Source organism: Monomorium pharaonis, chromosome 6 (assembly GCF_013373865.1).
Source record: "Monomorium pharaonis isolate MP-MQ-018 chromosome 6, ASM1337386v2, whole genome shotgun sequence".
NCBI classification, from domain to species: domain Eukaryota; kingdom Metazoa; phylum Arthropoda; class Insecta; order Hymenoptera; family Formicidae; genus Monomorium; species Monomorium pharaonis.
Window position 1 is genome coordinate 20,798,616 of NC_050472.1, and position 17,457 is coordinate 20,816,072.

A 17,457-nucleotide genomic window follows, 5' to 3' on the forward strand; every position below is an offset into this window, starting at 1 on the left:
GCCGGCCCGGAGCCGAAGCCCGTATCCGAGCGTTACTCTCAGAGCGTTACGTCATGTTCAGACAGTTTTCCGGCGGGTGGGAAACGCGAGGAGGGGGAGAATCGTGACCCCGGCTGAATGCGAATTCGCGTCCACCCCCGTCCTCCCCCGCGTTACCGCTAATTACCGGCTCGTAGGAGCCAATAAGAGAACGCTGTAAGAAGCTGTTTGCCCATTAACGAGTCAAGGAGATTAACGCGGAGCGTCTCTCATTCGGTATACTTTCTCTCGCGGCGAGAGAGAAGAATCTCGGGAAGAATAAATGTTGATCGTTGATCGCCGCGAGCCCCTGTCGTCGCGAGCGAGGGCGAATTGAAAACGAACAAACGAACGAACGAACGAACGACGAACGTCCGTTCACGCAGCGGCGAGCTAATTTTCCCCCGCAACGGTAACGAAGGATAGGACACGGAAGGACCCGCACACCAAATGAATTCGAAGGTCCTCCTCCCGTCGAATTCCTAATTACCCGCCAGGCGCGGGGGAATACCCGTGCGATAGGATCGTATGCTATCGGGCTTAATCGGAAATACGAGAAGCTTAAGCTAATGAGAGATTCGTAGGGTCGCGGGAATGCAAATCTCTTCCGACGTACTACAAACAAAGTGCCTGCCTATTGAGAATGCTGGCCGCACTTTTCCAGTCCGGTCGAGAAGCCGGACGATCTCTCGCAGGGACCGAAGGTATACGATCGATTACATTCCGTTCACATAAACTCGGCTCTTCATTGTAGGAGATACCAAAACGGCTCTCGCGCACGAGCTCGTTTCAGGCCAACCAAGGGATGACTTTATCGGCAAATAGTACGCAAAAGTCCTTGTGCGAGACTAAAGAGCGATGCAGAGGAAATCTAGTGTATTTCCCTAAAGTGCCATCGAAGAGCAATCAAACCATAAACGAGCGTCGAAACGGAGCGGAAACTTGCGCGATATCGACGGAAGAAGTTTCGGGAGTTTCTCCGACGAAGAGTCAGATAGATACCTTCGCGTTTTATTTAGACCCGGTTAAACGCGGGTCCGCGTTAAGAACTCTCGGACTACGAAACTTTTGACAAACGATAAATACAACCGTTAAAATAATCACTGTGGAAATGTAAATACATAAACGATAGGCGCAATTTCCATAATAAAAATACCAGTTATATATTAATATATATATAAATAACATTTTAATATCGTCTTAATACAAATATTATCTCTACGTTTTACAAATAAGAAGTTTGAGTAAACGGAAAATTATATTTAAATTCTTTATTCTTTTTTTAATAAAGTTGATAATAAAAGCATGCATATACAGTAAAAAAGAGAATAACTTTAGCTCACGATAATTAAAATAATATATGAATAACTAGGAAGAGTTTTATCCAATTAGATACATTTAATTAAGATGTCCAGGCAAGTCTTTTCTTTGGCATTGACGAGTAAAACAAAGTACACCTACTAATCACCGGGCTAATCGCACTTCGACCGATCATCGATCAAGGAAAGCAATTTCACTGTGATTACAGATACGATGAAATAAGTAGGCGAATCGGTAGGAGGATGAGGTCATTTAGTCCGAATACAGTTAGTGGACGCACGGAGAAGAATCGTGAAAACGAAAGAGGGACGCTACGCTAACATTCGGGCGTTAAATCGAAACGAGATATTGATACCACGGATCGCCATCAGGGGATTTGAATCCCTTCGGAATTTTCGTGCAACTACATAATTTATGCGTCCGTTTAATTGTAATCGATTCCTATAAAATCAAACGAGAGAACAAGATCGTTCGCGATGAAAGTGTAAACGTATTGATCTCGACTTATTCGGAGTCAAGATAGACGAGTATGCGAGTCGCCTCGGAAAGCTCTTCGATCAAAATCGAAAGCGCGTTAAGCGAAAAGACACCGGGTTCGCTATTATATTAAAAGGGCTGAACGACTTTCATTCATAACTCCCGAGTCACCCCGTGAATGAAAGATTGATGTTCCCCCAACCGCCATGACTCGACGACGAGAACCGTTCACCCTTCCCGAAATATGTTTCGAATTCTTCGGAGTTTCCGGGAGAGAGAAAAGAAGAACTTCACCCCAGAGTAAGTAAATAATGACTTTGTGTTTTGTCAACTGTATTATTAAATTAATTAAATGTAGCAGCAACTTCTAGCAGTGCAAATAATAATGCTAGCAATCTAGCTGTATAAGTTATACAGTATAATTAAACGATATAGCCATTATGCAAAATGATAAGAAAATGGAATACACCTTCCGATCTTTAACCAGGTACCCCTGATTTTTTTTTTTTTTTTTTTTTTTTTATCAATTCGCCCAGCAGCGAGCGCCAGTAATTGGCAGCTAAAATCAACGAATCTCTCAAACGTGACTCGGTGCACGCGCAGCGTTGACGTCGCGGTAGCCGAGGAAGATCGACGTGGTAATAATGATTTCGCTAACGAACGTCTTCGAGAGCCACAACAAAGTCGAGATCTAATCCTCTTACGGGATGACACCGAGCCGGCAGCAGCGAGGGCACTCGGCGGCATTACGCCGCGCGTTTCTCCCGAGATTCCCAAAATGCGATTGTCACCCTGCGACGCGGCGCTCAAGAGAAAGAGAAAGAGAGAGAGAGAGAGGGGGAGATCTGTTACCTTTCAGCGATGTTCGCAAATGAAGCACCCTTCTCGCGATCATGATCAACGAATGCGTTAATTAAACGTGCGACGTTTCTCTTCTACTTTGCAAATCGCTGGATTTGGAGCGACAAACACACACACACACACACACACACACACACACACAAAAGTATGTCAGACGTAGCTAACGAGCTTCAATTTCCTCGGTGTGTAATGTCTAGTATTCATTTTTCGAATTACTCGAAAAAAGGCAGTAAAGAGGGCAATAATTTTAACTGGGAAATTTGTCACCGTGTCATTTCCTTTTCACGTACACTGGAATAGGCAACAATTGCGATACACACGAAGTGTATGTTATACGAGGTAGACATTTGAAGACTTTTTGCGAGGGGACAAACTTGGACAAACGCGACGGTTTAAATCAAGCGATATAGACGATTAGACACCTCCAGATTATCGAGGGTCTCCTTCTGACGGGATCGAAAGATGCGTCCTAGCACCGTTGGAAGAGGGGCTCTGAGAGCGAGCCTTATCCTTGTTTTATCTTGTTTTCCACCCAACTCCCGTTCTTCGCCCTCGCATCGCGCTCCGCACACACCACCGCTGCCGGAGGACGAGCATCGGTCATCTAGGCGCTCCATTTAATCCTGGAGGAAAAGGACCCCCCGTAGGTCCACGGACAAGTGGGGGATCTCCTTCGGGATAACAGAAGCAACGAGAAGGGGAGCGTTCCGAGAGAGAGACTCAGCGGCAGGATGCGCTAATTCGTCCCTGCGAAATTTGTCCTGCCCGACTTTGCTCGTTTCCTGCGCGATTACGCGAAAACGCTGCTTTTTCCGTTCTCCGCACGCTAATGTTTTCGCTAAGCCGCCCTTTTCTTATCTTGCGCTTCAGTCGTCGTAAAAAGGAAAAAAAAAAGAAAATACGTAACTGTCGCATTGACCAAAAATGAATTTTCCATCCAGAGTGATACAAATAAAATAGCAAGGACTTAGTTAATTCAACCGTGACAGAACTTTGAATGTAGAATTATTTCCTCTCTTAATAGGATGGTTGCTTCAATATTGATATTAACGAAAGATAATAAATATAAAATAAATAATTAATTGATCAGAACTTTCCCTGTCTCAGTTCAATAAGAGTGCGACTATCGGTGAGGGAGAGTGAGGGTTCGTCGAAATAAACTCTTAATCAAACGGCAGCGCCTGCTTCGGGGTAACCCGTAAGTTTTCGAGCGAAAAAGTTCCGGGTGGAAGTCAGTATCCATTACACGGGTGCAGCGACTTTGACCGCACGGCAGCGCGGCTCATAAGGGCATGTTCATTGGTCAGCGGATGTATATATTAAGACGTGTCCGGCGCACTTGTCGCAGGGTGGGGACAGGGGGCTAACAAATGTCTCTCCTGAATCGTTTGACCCCTTGGTAAGTTCAGCCCCCTCAGGAAACTAAATCTCGAATCCAGGTCCGTCCCAGCCCCCGCCCTAGCCGCACGTTTATGGAAGGACGGACGGTCCGCTGCAACGTAGGCGACCGCATTCTCGGGGAGGGAACTAATCAGCAGATTCGTGTTCTAAATCTAAATCGCCGTCCGAATATTAATTCGAAGCCGGTCTCTCCTACCGTCGCCTCCGTTGCCATCGCCGCCGCCGCCGCCGCCGCCGCCGCGTCGGTTTCTGCCCCTGTCTGTCTGCCCTGCGTGCACGGTTTTCTTGGTCTCGCTCACTCGTTCGTCATTGGTTTTGCGATACAACCAGTGCCGTACCACGCCTGATTTGTGATACCGCCTGGCGCCTAAGCGATATTTACGAGCGACATTTCGGAGAAACGAGACAGCAAGCGGCAACTCGCGCCGCTCGCGTTTCTAGAATCAGCTTCAATCCGGCGTGTAAAGTCACTTTCCGATAATCACGTGATTTGCATAATTGTCGATGCGCAATTTGAGAAAAGATCTCGTTCTTCGACTAGTACTTCCCTTCAAATGCTGAAGAATACTTTCGAAATACTCATAATACTATAACAGTGTGTGTGTGTGTGTGTGTGTGTGTGTGTGTAAAAAAAAATCTATTTTATAGATTAAGTTAGAAAAAAAATGAAAATTTCGATTTTTAATTAAAGCGTTCAAAGCGAGAACGGAGATCAATAATTCGCAAGATTTGCAGTAGGCTTAAAGCAGATCTTACGAATCGCGGAAAATTCATCAATCAATTCTATCCTACAACATCAATTAACGAATCGCTTAGCTCGTTTGAATATCTCACAGATCATCTGTTTTGATTAGAGTTTCAACTCGAGGAGGTCCAATCAGCGAGTAAGATGTCTCATGTTGAGACGTGGATCGGTTAATGCCTTTGCCTTGCCGGGGGCATTAACAAACGAGCCACTAGGCAGCGTTTCTTTCCCTCCGCTTAGGTTTTCCAGCATCGTCGTTGTCGTCATTGAGTTGATCGGAGGAGCAACGAAGCGTAGAGGGTGGTATTCAATCGCGTCACCTCCGGTTCTGTCAACTGGGCGAGCGGGCGACCTGCGAAGGGGGTGTCGGGAGTAGCCGGGTGATTGATACGAGGTTGGACGGTGCCTAATGTTCCTCCACGGTCGAGGGAAACGGTGGACAGAAGGGGGGGAAAAGAGAGCAGGAAAAGGGGATCCTTGGAGGCTTTAAGAGTAGCACGACCAGCTAGGACTCGTTAGTCAGGGCCGTATCAGTCACCAAAAGCAACTCCCCCTCCCCTCTCGATTTTTTGCGCTTAGCAATCCGTCCCTCTGCCCTTTCGAGGCCCACCCCGAGGCCTCCCTGCCTGTCCGCAAAGCGCCTGTGTCCTCAAAATAAGCTAGATCACTCCGTATGTCCGTAATTCCTTCTTGCCTCGTTGTTGATTAACGTCGACATTGAAAAGATGATTCGGTGAAAACGTACGCGAAAATAATAACGACGCAATAGAAACGATACAAAAGTTTTCAGAAATCTTGAGGATGCGACTCTCCTTCTATGTTTTTACACCTGACGCTCAAACTGCTATTCGCAATTAGATGGCTATAATTAGAGTAAAATGTGCGATAAGAATACGTATCGTTAGCTCAACATTTGCACGCCCGCAAAAATCGTCGTGTTAAACGTCTCTAAACGTCTCCATTTGGATGACGGACTTGTCGGTGTCCCGACCGTGATACCGGCCATTCGATTCACCGTCAACGAGAGGCGAGGTCTTTGCAATTCAGATGCTGTTGTCGTCGGCAACGACGACGACGACGGCGGCAACGGCGGCGGCGGCGGTGGCGACGGCGGTTGCATGGCTTCTCGACGGTTCTAAAGGAACCGGAGGAGCACCTTGACAAATGCCCCGGGAAAAAAAGGTGGCGCACTCGCGACCGAAAGACAGACAAGACAATGGGATGTTTAGAGATCCCGGTTCCTCGCGCACACGATAAACGCCGCGCGGCCAGCACGAGGCAGAACGTGAGCGTCGTACCCCCTTCTCGCATCACCGGTCTCCCCCGGGTGTTACCGTCGGGACCCAATTTGCCTGCCGGACGGCCGACAAGGATCGCTCGTCCGAGAAAGCGCCGCGACACGTGCCCAAAGAACTTGAATGAATCTCGATCGCCCCTCTCGGAACGTACGCACGTAAGCGCGCCTCCATTCTTCATCCTGGCCACTCTCCTGAGTTTGCACGAGCAATTGTGTACCTTCGACGGATCGCAAGATCTTGGGATTTCTCATTCGAATTCGTTGGAATTTATTTGGAAGATAAAAGAGCCGATCGCGCGATCGACAACGAAACAAAGACGTTGAACACACCGAGAACGATACGTCGCGCGAAAAGGGAGGGGGAGGGAGAGCGAGAAACTTTTGAGAGGGCCATTTGCGGCCGCCTCACCCGCCGTATCCCCGGCGTGGCGCTGCTTTTTCTGCCAGTTAATTTTCAGGATACTTCTTAATTATAATGAGACACTTTAGGGCCTGGAGGAGAAGCCAACTGAGAAGACGGGGCAGCGGAGGGTGGGAGTTTTATGTAAATCGGAGGCTAATGTCTTCTGGCATTATTCCTTGGGTTAGGTTGGGAAAGAGGCGGAGTAGGAAGCTCATGGTAGCGACACACACACACACACACACACACACACACACACACACACACGTACGTTCTCCGTTTATATGTATAAGATATATCGCTAAACGCGATCCGGGCCGAGCGCAACTTTTATATCATGATTATTATCGGCGATTATCTTACGCGCGTGCGTTTAAAAAGAAGTCGTTCGACAATAAAGTGCCGTGAAGCGAGAAAAAATTAATCTATATAACGGTAGATCGTGATACTTAGAAGCATCGCTTGCGGTCTACATCTACGAACCGATCCGATGAACAATACATCGCAATTTTTTTTATCTCTTGTCGCTACAAAGAGTTCGTACTCACCGGGATTCGTCTGATAGTCATCGCCAACCTTCTTTATGAGAATGGGATAGTCAGCCTCGTAGAATTGCACAAGCTTCGACCATTCCTCCGCGGTTACTATACTAAACCTGCAACAATCAAATTGATATTCTGCAATTCTGACCGAAAGGCATTTGCACGGTAGTTTTTGAATTTATAACAAAGTATATATATCTAAGTAGAAACACACTGACAGAGAGAGAGAGAGAGAGAGAGAGAGAGAGAGAGAGAGAGAGAGAGAGAGAGAGAGAGAGAGAGAGAGAGAGAGAGAGAGAGAAAGTACGATTGGACGAGAGACGTATTTGCAAGATGGAATTTGCGATTTTCCAACAACGCCGTAGAATCCGTAATGCTTTTTGCATCGTCTCCCTTAATTATACCGCAAATTAGAAATTTCTTGCTGTGCCACGGCTCCAGCTTTTTGCCCTTGCAATTGTTCGCTCGATCCTGGCATGGTTCCTGAACCTCGTATCGCGAGAGAATCTCGCGTTAGTACGCAATCAATAATATTTCGCGAACTACCGCGCTATTAATATCCATAATTTCAAAAGTACATGTCTATCCACGGGGCAGGGCCGTGGATTATTATACGCTCGCAAGCTATCGTTAATTGATGGGATGACATTCATATAATCGTTACATTAATTATGTGTAAATTGCATCGTGTAAGCGAGCACACTTCAGCGATCTAGACTTATTTGCGCTTCGCAATTTACATCTTGATTAATAAAAGATATTAAGTTAAGGATATGCAGCGCAAAACGTATATCAATGATCGATCAATCAAGCGCGATCAAGACGGCCACGCGGCACGGATGGTAATTGGTCGCCGATCGTTCGTCCCTCGGTAGGACGATGGACGATTAAACAGCAACGCGACTCACAATACGAAAACGAAAGAGGAGCCCCGGTACGATACGAAACGGTATGATGACTCGACCGATAATTAGTTGCGCGACATTAATTTCGATTCAGCGCAATATGCCGCGCGGTCTCATTTGAATTTTCACGGGGGCAAAAACGCGCAGACGAGCTTGTCGTCTCTCCTGTGTATTTGCCTAACGCCCGAATAATGGTGGATGCATCCAGGAGAGACGATGAAAGGAGGAGAAGGGGGGAGGGGGCGAAATCGAAATAGAAAAAATATATACCAGCCAGACTACGCAGCGTTTTCGCGAATTTTCCTCTCTCTGGCACACGTTTTTGCTACATCGACTACTTCAACCTGAATATATAATATCCGTCTCTCCGACGTAAAATCTTATATGATGCATAAAAAATGATATAGACACTGCTAAATATTACTAACAAGTAAGTTAACGTGTAAATGCTAAAAGTAGACATAAAGAACTAAATACATGATAAAATAGTTAGTAGTTAAGATAATAATACCAAAATATTGTGTTCCCGTAAATTTATCTGCTACAAATTAAAAGATACACTACGAAAAAATGTTGAACAATCTATTTTTCGTTACTCGAACAGATCTCCAAATATCTACATCGTAAGTCATATAGATTTAAATCAATCGCAAGTAACACGTAAGTGTAACCGATACGACAGAACTCACGGGAGAAAACTGAATACTCACGATACTCCCGACAGATACGAGAATCGCCGTCGCGAGAGGAAGGAGGGAGAGGCAACAAGGTGGCAGAAATGATTTTTTAACGGTCTCTCGCCGAGACGGTGGAAAAGCGGACGACTTAAGCCGCCGGCTATCTTAGGCAGATAGTGGACAATGGTTTAGCATAATGGTCGGGGGATGTTGGATGGCGCGTTGGCCCCGGGGGCGTGCGAGTGACATTTTCGCGTATCCATCACGTCACGGGGACCGAGGAACGAGACCGGAGGCACGGAGAAGGAGAGAAAGGCGTGCCAGGAGGTCACGCACTTTCGCTTTATAATATAGTGTGTCCTTCGAGAAATTCCCGCCCAAGGAAAAATGCCCCGAAACCTCGGTGAGCCACTCTCTCTCTTTCTCTCTCTCTCTCTCTCTGTCTCTCTCTTTCTCTTCCCGTGTCCCTCAACCCAAGCGATTGACTTTATTTTCCCCTCCGAAATACGATTCGCCTCCGCGGGCGCTCGCGCGCGAGTGTAACGAGGCGTGCAAACATGTATTTCAAACAAGCATGGTTGGAAGATATACAGCGGGGGGTACTTACAGTTCGCTGTTAATTCTGGCCGGATGCAGGAATCCTTTATGCTCTTCGCAGAGCAGCGACGCGTTCTGAATCCCCGTCGGCGGTGTTCTCGAATAGATCTCTGCGTATCTGAAACCGAAAAATACAAGAACGTTAAGTAACTATGTAAACAACATCGTCAATAGTGCGTTGATTATGCAGCAATTCGTGAACAAGATAATATAAAAGTTTCGAGATTTATCTTGTAAATCTACACCAATTTTTCGAACTAATATTTTATTTTCGTAATTATTATAATCATTAATTTATAATCATCTTATTTAATTAATATAAATTATTTAACGTAGATAAATAATTATTTAACGTAGATAAACAATTTCTTTACGATATTACGCCTTGTAAACTATCATGGAAGAAATTTTTCGTGAACGTACACGTGCTTTTAGGTTCTGCTGTTCGAGGTCCACTCGAAAAAAAATTCCAAATATCTCCGTAGCTGCGAGCGTGTTAAACGTTCTCGATAATGCGAGTCCGTCCGCGACACGATCTTACGGATTACGAACCAGATAGACGACAACGAGAACGAGAACGAGAACGACGACAACGACGACGGCGAACGTTTCCTTCGGGACTTTCCGGAGGTGATGTTTAGGGGACGGGGTTGTGCATCATTTTTCACATACCACAAGGGGGCGGATGGTTTTTGCCATCCCCCTAGCCAACGACCATCCAGATAATGCTCTTAAAGACGGATATCTCTCGCGAAGCGAGCCAGGTACGTCGTATCATGCGATTCTATCGCGGGAATAAACGTGCTACGATATGCGATGCGGAGAAATCGCTGAAAATATACAAATCGGTAATTTGATTAAAAAACGAAATTATTTTACAAATGCTACCTTGAAGATCAGATCGATCAAAGAATTTAAAAACATTTAATTCGGATATTACTGTAAATAGCGTAATCCGAAGAAGCAGAAAGTTAATTTGGGATCAAAACTATAAATTAAAAACACTATTAATAACTGAATGTAAAATAAAAAATCCCTCGCATCCGTTTGTCTCGAGGTTAATCTAAATCCAAGCGACCAGTTCATCGCAGAAAACGATATCCTGGATGTGCGATTTACTCCACAAAGGGACACTTAAAATGAGATGAAAAATATCCGTAGTAGCCTTCAGAGAAGGTATCGACGCGCTCTGCGGGAAGGCGACCATCCGAAGCCGTAGTTTAAAAATGTCCCTTTTCCCACGCGCACCTCCCCGAGCACCCCGGGCACGCGTTTTCCAGAAGCGAATGCGCGTATTAATTATGAGCCTTGTTCAAACAGCGGGAACAGAGGAACGCCGCGCGCGGCAGGAGCGAACGGAGTCGCGGAGGGAGGTGGTCACCCTTATTACGGTCGAAGCCGGGACACCCCCCGGTTTCCCTATGTCCCTACGTTTTCTCCGTCTCTCTCTTCCCGCGTCCACTCTCGCCCGCGTCCCCGCTTTTTTATTTCTGCTTCGAGGCTTTGTTTAACTTCTGTCGCGAAATTTTTCCGCCCCGCAACGATTATTGCTCCCCGGAGATCGCGGAGATGGAGGAGGAAAACAGGATTCGGTTGCGGACTTTCCTGCCTTTTCTGCTGGACGACGCCGCCGACGTGGGGACGCGCAACGTATCGGGCACACGTAACGCGTCCGTGTGCCTGTAAACGTTGGGGGGGAGGGGGGGAAAGTCGCACCTTCGACAAAGGATTAAGTCCGACGGTTAATGTTGTTTCTGCCTAAAACTAAATTTATGAGTTATTAACGGCATCCTGAAATAAAGCAAATTACCGACCGTTTTTTTAATTAGAAAATATCTTTGAATCTTTACAGAATTTCGAAATCTTTTACATCATTAAAGTATGCATAAAAGTGAAGAGAGCAAAGGACAATTTTGTGTCAATAACAAAAGAACATTTTAATACGTAAGACTTAAAAAAAATTTTTTCCATTATCTTTGTTACACCCTCTAATACACCCCAATCTTTTAATAGTACAAATACTTTCTCCATTTTTTTTTATAGTTTGTAATAAATTTTACAATACAAATCATCCAAAAATGCACGTATTATAAACTTTCAGAAAACTACACGCAATGGGCACGCTGATATACGTGACCGTCGTCCCATAAAGTTCTGATTCAAATGCGCAATTTTATGCGCAAAAGATTGAGGAATAGCTGCCACTTTCTTAGCTAGCTCGAATAAAGCATGCTTTTCATTTTAGCAAATAAAGATCTCAATGTAAATTTCTTTTATCTTTAATAACTAACTTTTAGCAATAAGACAGAAAAATTAGCAATAATAGATCAATTCGAACTAGCTATTGATATTTAGCTGACATTTTCAGCATTTTATTTATTTTTTTTTTCCGTGTACTTGAGCACAATTATAGCTGCTCCTGACATACAGAGAACTGTCACGGCGAATTGTTAGTAGACTTCGGCAAGCGAAAGAATTAACGAAGGCGTTGGTACAGCGGCAAGGCGAGGTCCGAGCGAACGAGTTGCGGATCGTTCGACGAGGAGGGGAAAAACAGTCGAGCCGAGTCATTGTGGTCGGCGACTTATTGTTCGATACCGGTGCATAATATCCTGTTCTATGCACGAACGAACCTAGTGACAGCATCATTGTGGATGGCCTTAATCAACCGAGACGACCGAATCTCGCGCGGTAGTGGGCCAGTCCTTGCAAAAGAAAATGAATCGTCACACGGATACAATCCGAGAACCGGATTACAATAATGCAAGAACAAAATATGACTGTGAAATGTAGATAAAACTGAAAGGTTTCAACACTGATTCTTAATATAATTAAATGCCGACGGTAGTTCTTCCTTCTTTAACACCGTATTATGATTCTATTGAAAAAAATAATGCGAGATACGTATAACATTTACATATGATACTACTACAACAAATATACCATTCGAGCTTAAAATTAAACAAGAACTTTGAAAATTAACTCTACAAATTACACACGTTCTTTCGCAATTTATATTAATTTATGTATAAATCGCAAAAGGTCGTGCGTAATTTTTTAAAATATATACATTTATGTATTTTCATTTAATATTTTTTTTATATTTTATGTAATTTATATTTAGATTCATGCATTCTGTTTCATTCTTTTCTCCTTCGCTTCTCGAATTGCAATATTGGCCCGCAAGCCACTCGATGACAGGCGTTGTCATGGGTGCTTATGTATCTTGCCTGGATTCTACTCTCGTCTTTCTATTCGCACACGTACGTACGGGCCAAGAAAAATTCGTTCCGATATAATCGGTCTTTCTCTTACCCTCGCCCGGCCTTCCTTTCTCTCCTCGCGCACTCGCTCGCTTCGACGAAACGATCCCGCGCGCTCCTTCTCGCGCGCGCATTCCTCTCCAACAGAAATAAATCTTATGTTTTCGCGTATAAGCGGCCTTTTAATATCACCACCCTTGATTTACCGCCGCGGACCGTGCATCTCCACGCATAAGAGAGGCCGTGAGCCAAGCTCCCCGCACGTTCCGCTGACATTTGTCTTCCGGGGCAACCCCGAGACCCAAAACGAGTGTCCCTAGGTTTTCCCTGATTTAGCGCTCCTCCCGTCGGTATTTGACTAGATGATTCTCGATCCCTTTCCGAAGAGATTACGCCGCTCTTGTCAACGAATTATTGGTCGCGTCCGGGAGAGGCGAACTAATGGATCAATCGGGACAAACGCTTATACGAATTTTCACTTCGGTTGAAGAGGGGACCGGCTAATACTACTACCGAATATCAATTTGTAAGACTCTTAGCGAGCAAACATTGTGATAAAATCGTAACTTAACTGTAGAGAAATAATCGAGATTAATTTATATCAAGTTACATACAATTTACATTTCAATCAATTATATTTTATATACAGTAATTTTAAACGGAACGTAGCTTTATATACATTTATTCGCTTACTATTTTTAACGAAAGCACGATAAATGTATTTGTCGAGAATAAAATGTCAACGAGATTCAACGAACGATAGACGGATACGCCGCAAGATACATCCTACGCGTCCGCTACAGCAGCATCCGGTTATGCAGCTCCGGACGCCGAGTGCATTGGAGCGTTGCGGTCATTACAAGCGAGGGCCCCTACGTGTCCGTGGTAAAAGGTCCTCGGTGTGTCCGAGTATTAAAAAAGGAATCCCAAAAGCCAGTCGTCAGATAGATGGCGAAAGAGAGCGGGAGAGGCGGGGTGTGAGAGGGGAGAGGGGCAGAGCAAGAGAAAAACAATGTTGCTGCCGGTTACCGCGGGACACTCGGGGAAAATAAGAGAACAACGTACGTTGCGCGAGCGCCCGCGTATGTCCACGCTGATCATGAGAAACGGACCGACGCGACGCGAGACAAACCGTTGATGTACATCAACGGACTTTCCCGAATGTCCTGTCCGTCAGATCCGGCAGACTTACAATTAGATTTCCGGCGGTCGCGCGCACGCAATTGCCGACCCCAAGGAAAAGTAAGAATTCGTACGAATAAAAGCGAAGGAAACGCATTCAGCTGAGAGAAGCTAAAAAAAAATACATCTATATATATACCATATAATTTTTTTAAGTAAAAGAACGATAGAAAAGAAACGTACAAATTTGTGTCCTACATATTCTATATAAATCATTTCCAAATTTTCAACGAAAAAGTCCACATAAATTAAGTGTTATTAATAGCCTCCTTCTCAATGTCGATCGGAGGTAATTGAACGATGCGTGAAAAGATGAGCGTATCGCAAACGTTCGTACATTTCGTTCGCGATTGATCGACGCGTAACTGTACAGCTTCGTTTCTAAAAGGAAGAAGAGAGAAAAAAAAAGGAACAGCGGCTGGCTGGTTATTGCAAAAGCTAGCATGACTTCGATGTACGTGTGTCCGGGAGGTCGTAGTGATTTAATGCGGGGCATTCCGACCAAGTTCGTGACGTGAAGAACCAATCTTCACTTCGCCTCCATTGCTAAGTATTTATAAACGTCGCTTGTAACGAGACCCTTCGTTAACGGTACGTTAAGCAATAATCGTGAATTTGTACCGTCAATTCGCAATACCGAAGGCCATCGGTTCGGCGTGGATAGTAGGAGGAACGACATCCTTGAAAATTATGATTCGAAAAGTCGAAAGTAACGATAATACTCGCTCTCGAAATCTGATAGAACATTATTTTTCTCAATTATTGGAAAACTATATGGATTCAAGTAAGATGCATAAGTTTTTGCGGAAATATCAATATCGGATTTTAAAGAAAGGGGGCACCTAGATCTTACATGCGCTTCTTCCTCTCTCGCAATTCCTGGAAAGTGGAAAGCGCATCATCATCATCATCATCATCATCACGACTGTCCGATCACCGGAGGAAATTCTCGAACCTTCGTTAAGTGATCCGGAGTCAGTGCCGCGCGACCGAAAGAGGCGATCAGCGCGGCGGCATAATACCGCGAAGAGCGAGAATGCGAAAGGCGAGAGGGAAGGAGAGAGAGAAGGACAATAGCCGGGCGAAGGAGGAAGATCGCGGCGGGCATAATGCGAGCAAGGAGTCTTCGATCGTTGTCTTCGAGCGGACGGAAGCCGGCCGGCCGGCTGGCCGCGCGCGGCTCGGCTCGGCTCGGCTCGGCACGGCACAGCACAGCACAGCACGGCACGGCGGTGCGCGCTAGAATAACGAAAGCTAATTATGCGCTCGGCTCGAAAAAAGGGGAATCACGGCAAAAACCGTCGATAATCGACATCCTGCCGCAGTCCGTCGGTCAACAGGACTACCGCCGGTGTAACTTCAGACCGTCGTCCTCCTCCTCCTCCTCCTTCTTCTTCTCCACGTTGTTTCTCTTCCCTTCCCCGCTATCCCCCGCGTGAGGACTATCCCGCGCGACCGAAGATCCTCTCCCCCTCTGAGCAAACAAGAAGACCGACCGGAGGCTTTCGCCGATGTAATAAAAAGGGGGTCCGTGGAGGATGCTCCGCTTCTGGTTGTCCGCGGCCAACCTCGCTGTGCAGGGCACATTATTATCGAGAGGCGCAAAGATATGCAACGTGCTTAATTGGTGGAAGAATAAAGGATGAACGAAAAATCAGAGACCTCCGATCGATTGTCAAAAATCGCTTGCGACACATACGGCGTATAAATAAAGTACCGGCTGAAGTGCAAAGTGTAAATAATAACTAACTCATTGACTTGATCAATCGAAAGAATTCAAGGATTGTGAAGTGTTCAAATAAAGGATGACTGAACAAAAGACTCCAACTAATTCGCAGCAATCGGAAGTAGGAGTCTATTGATCGCTGGGTAGGATCGCGCTTAACTTGTTTCATAAATAAATGGATTAATAGGAGTATGAAAGAAAAACCATTTTCTGGAAGTCAGTCTCCTCGTTCTTGCAGACGCGAATGAACTTTCTCTAACAAAGTCCAGTAGGAAGTCCGACTATAATAAGCGAAGTCAGCAGCGAAGAGAAACACATCGTTGACGTGAACTCTTTAGGCCAGTTATAATGCAATACGTCTGGGAGTTAAGAGTACAATACGCTTACAACGCGTGTCCGTTGGCCGCTCGAACGCATTGCACTTGCGGGGCATTGCTGGTCGCAAGGCGGATCGTTGCGCCGGCTAAGCTCTCGTTTTTTTTGCCGGATCTCTCAATACCGATCAAGCGTTCCCGATCCGGAGAACAACACGCGTAGATTGCTAGCCAGGCGTGACCACTGGGCTACCGCGATACACCACGAAAAACGCAGCCACCCGCCATGCTTGGTCGCTCCCGTCTATTTACATTGGCACCGTCGCGGAGAGAAAGAGAGAGCACAGTCCGCAGAGAGTATGAACGTGCTCCGCCGATATTCCCCAATTCCCCACACCCTCTCCGGAATGGAAATCACGATCGTTCGAAAGGCTGACAATCCGAAGTCGAGTGTAGCACTGGTAAGCGGTCGATAATTAAAGACGTGAGGCAACATGCAGAGATAAGAGATGCATTGTGATGAAGAAAAAGGAAGAAAAAAATGAAAAATTACAAAAAGAAAATGTATGAAACGTCATTAGAATCGTACTCGTGGTTAGAAGTAATTATAAACAATATTCAAAGCGATTACTATGCCGTGCCAAAAGTTGAAGACGTGAGATAATCTTTTTGCTTATATTTAAATAACAATTGAAAAACTTCATGCACTTAATATTCTTGTGGAATCTGCTGTTTCCTACAGAAAATAAAGACAATATTTTACTTCGTATCATAAACAAACTTTTCAAACGAGTGGTTCCGAATTACGGAATGCTTCTCAAATTTTACACAGACGTCACAAAAGATTCTGTATATTAGGCAACGAAAGAGTAAGTTAGAAGTTACATTTAGAAGAACGAAAGTATATTAGACTGCTAAAATTTTTATATAAACGCAACGTTAACCATATTTGTAGAAAACTGCGAGAAAACGTACGTAGAATAGCAGGCCTTAGATGAAGAGAATATGACGAGGAAAGAAGAAGGAAGGGAAAGAGAAAGAGAGAGGCGGGCGAAACGTTCAGCTCGCTTTACCGAGCACTGATGATAGTTTTTGCTTGGTAAGATTTTTTGCTACTACCCCCGCGGCCACCCCCAAGGGTGGATGATATATGACCGCCCCCGAGACACTGGCCACCCCCGGGAGAATGAGGAATAGAGGTGGAGAAAGAGAGAGAGAGAGAAAGAAAGAGAAAGAGAAAGAGAGAGAGAGAGAGAGAGAGAAAAGAGGGAGGCGGAAGGCACATCCTGATTCCGAAAGAATTCCTTCCACGCATCGAGCGTGCGTTTGTACGAATGTGCGAATCTAATTATCAACAAAAATACAGATCGATTCAAGGATCTTCTCTATCAGGTCCGTGTCGTTAGTATTAAAAAAAAAAATTGAATATAAATAGAGATTAATATTCGCGCGCGATACGTGGATTCCAACGTTGAAAGACAAAGGAATCGAATCGCGTCGGTAATGTATAAGCAATCGCTCAACTTTCCCAGGATTTTCCAGAGATCCTGCTGTGTGACGATGGTGGACTCCATTTCTCAAAAATTAGCGAAATACCATCGGAGGGAAGAGAAAGCTTAGGACGCAGCTCGAGTTTATGGTGGTAACGCGCGCGCGGGGGTCTCTCTCGCAATGAATCAATTTATTTAAGGGTAGTTGGATTTCGCGAGTCGATGCACGACGACTACGAGCC

The 17,457-nt window shown here is 45.2% G+C and overlaps 1 protein-coding gene across 1 annotated transcript in view; it reads right to left on the reverse strand.

Moving 5' to 3' along the window:
- LOC105837149 (ubiquitin carboxyl-terminal hydrolase 48) overlaps nt 1-17,457 on the reverse strand; it is a 53,673-nt gene that overhangs the window by 25,915 nt on the left and 10,301 nt on the right. The window contains 2 exon segments of the mRNA XM_012681671.3: nt 7,068-7,174; nt 9,251-9,358. Of these exon segments, the coding sequence (XP_012537125.1) occupies nt 7,068-7,174; nt 9,251-9,358 (215 nt within the window).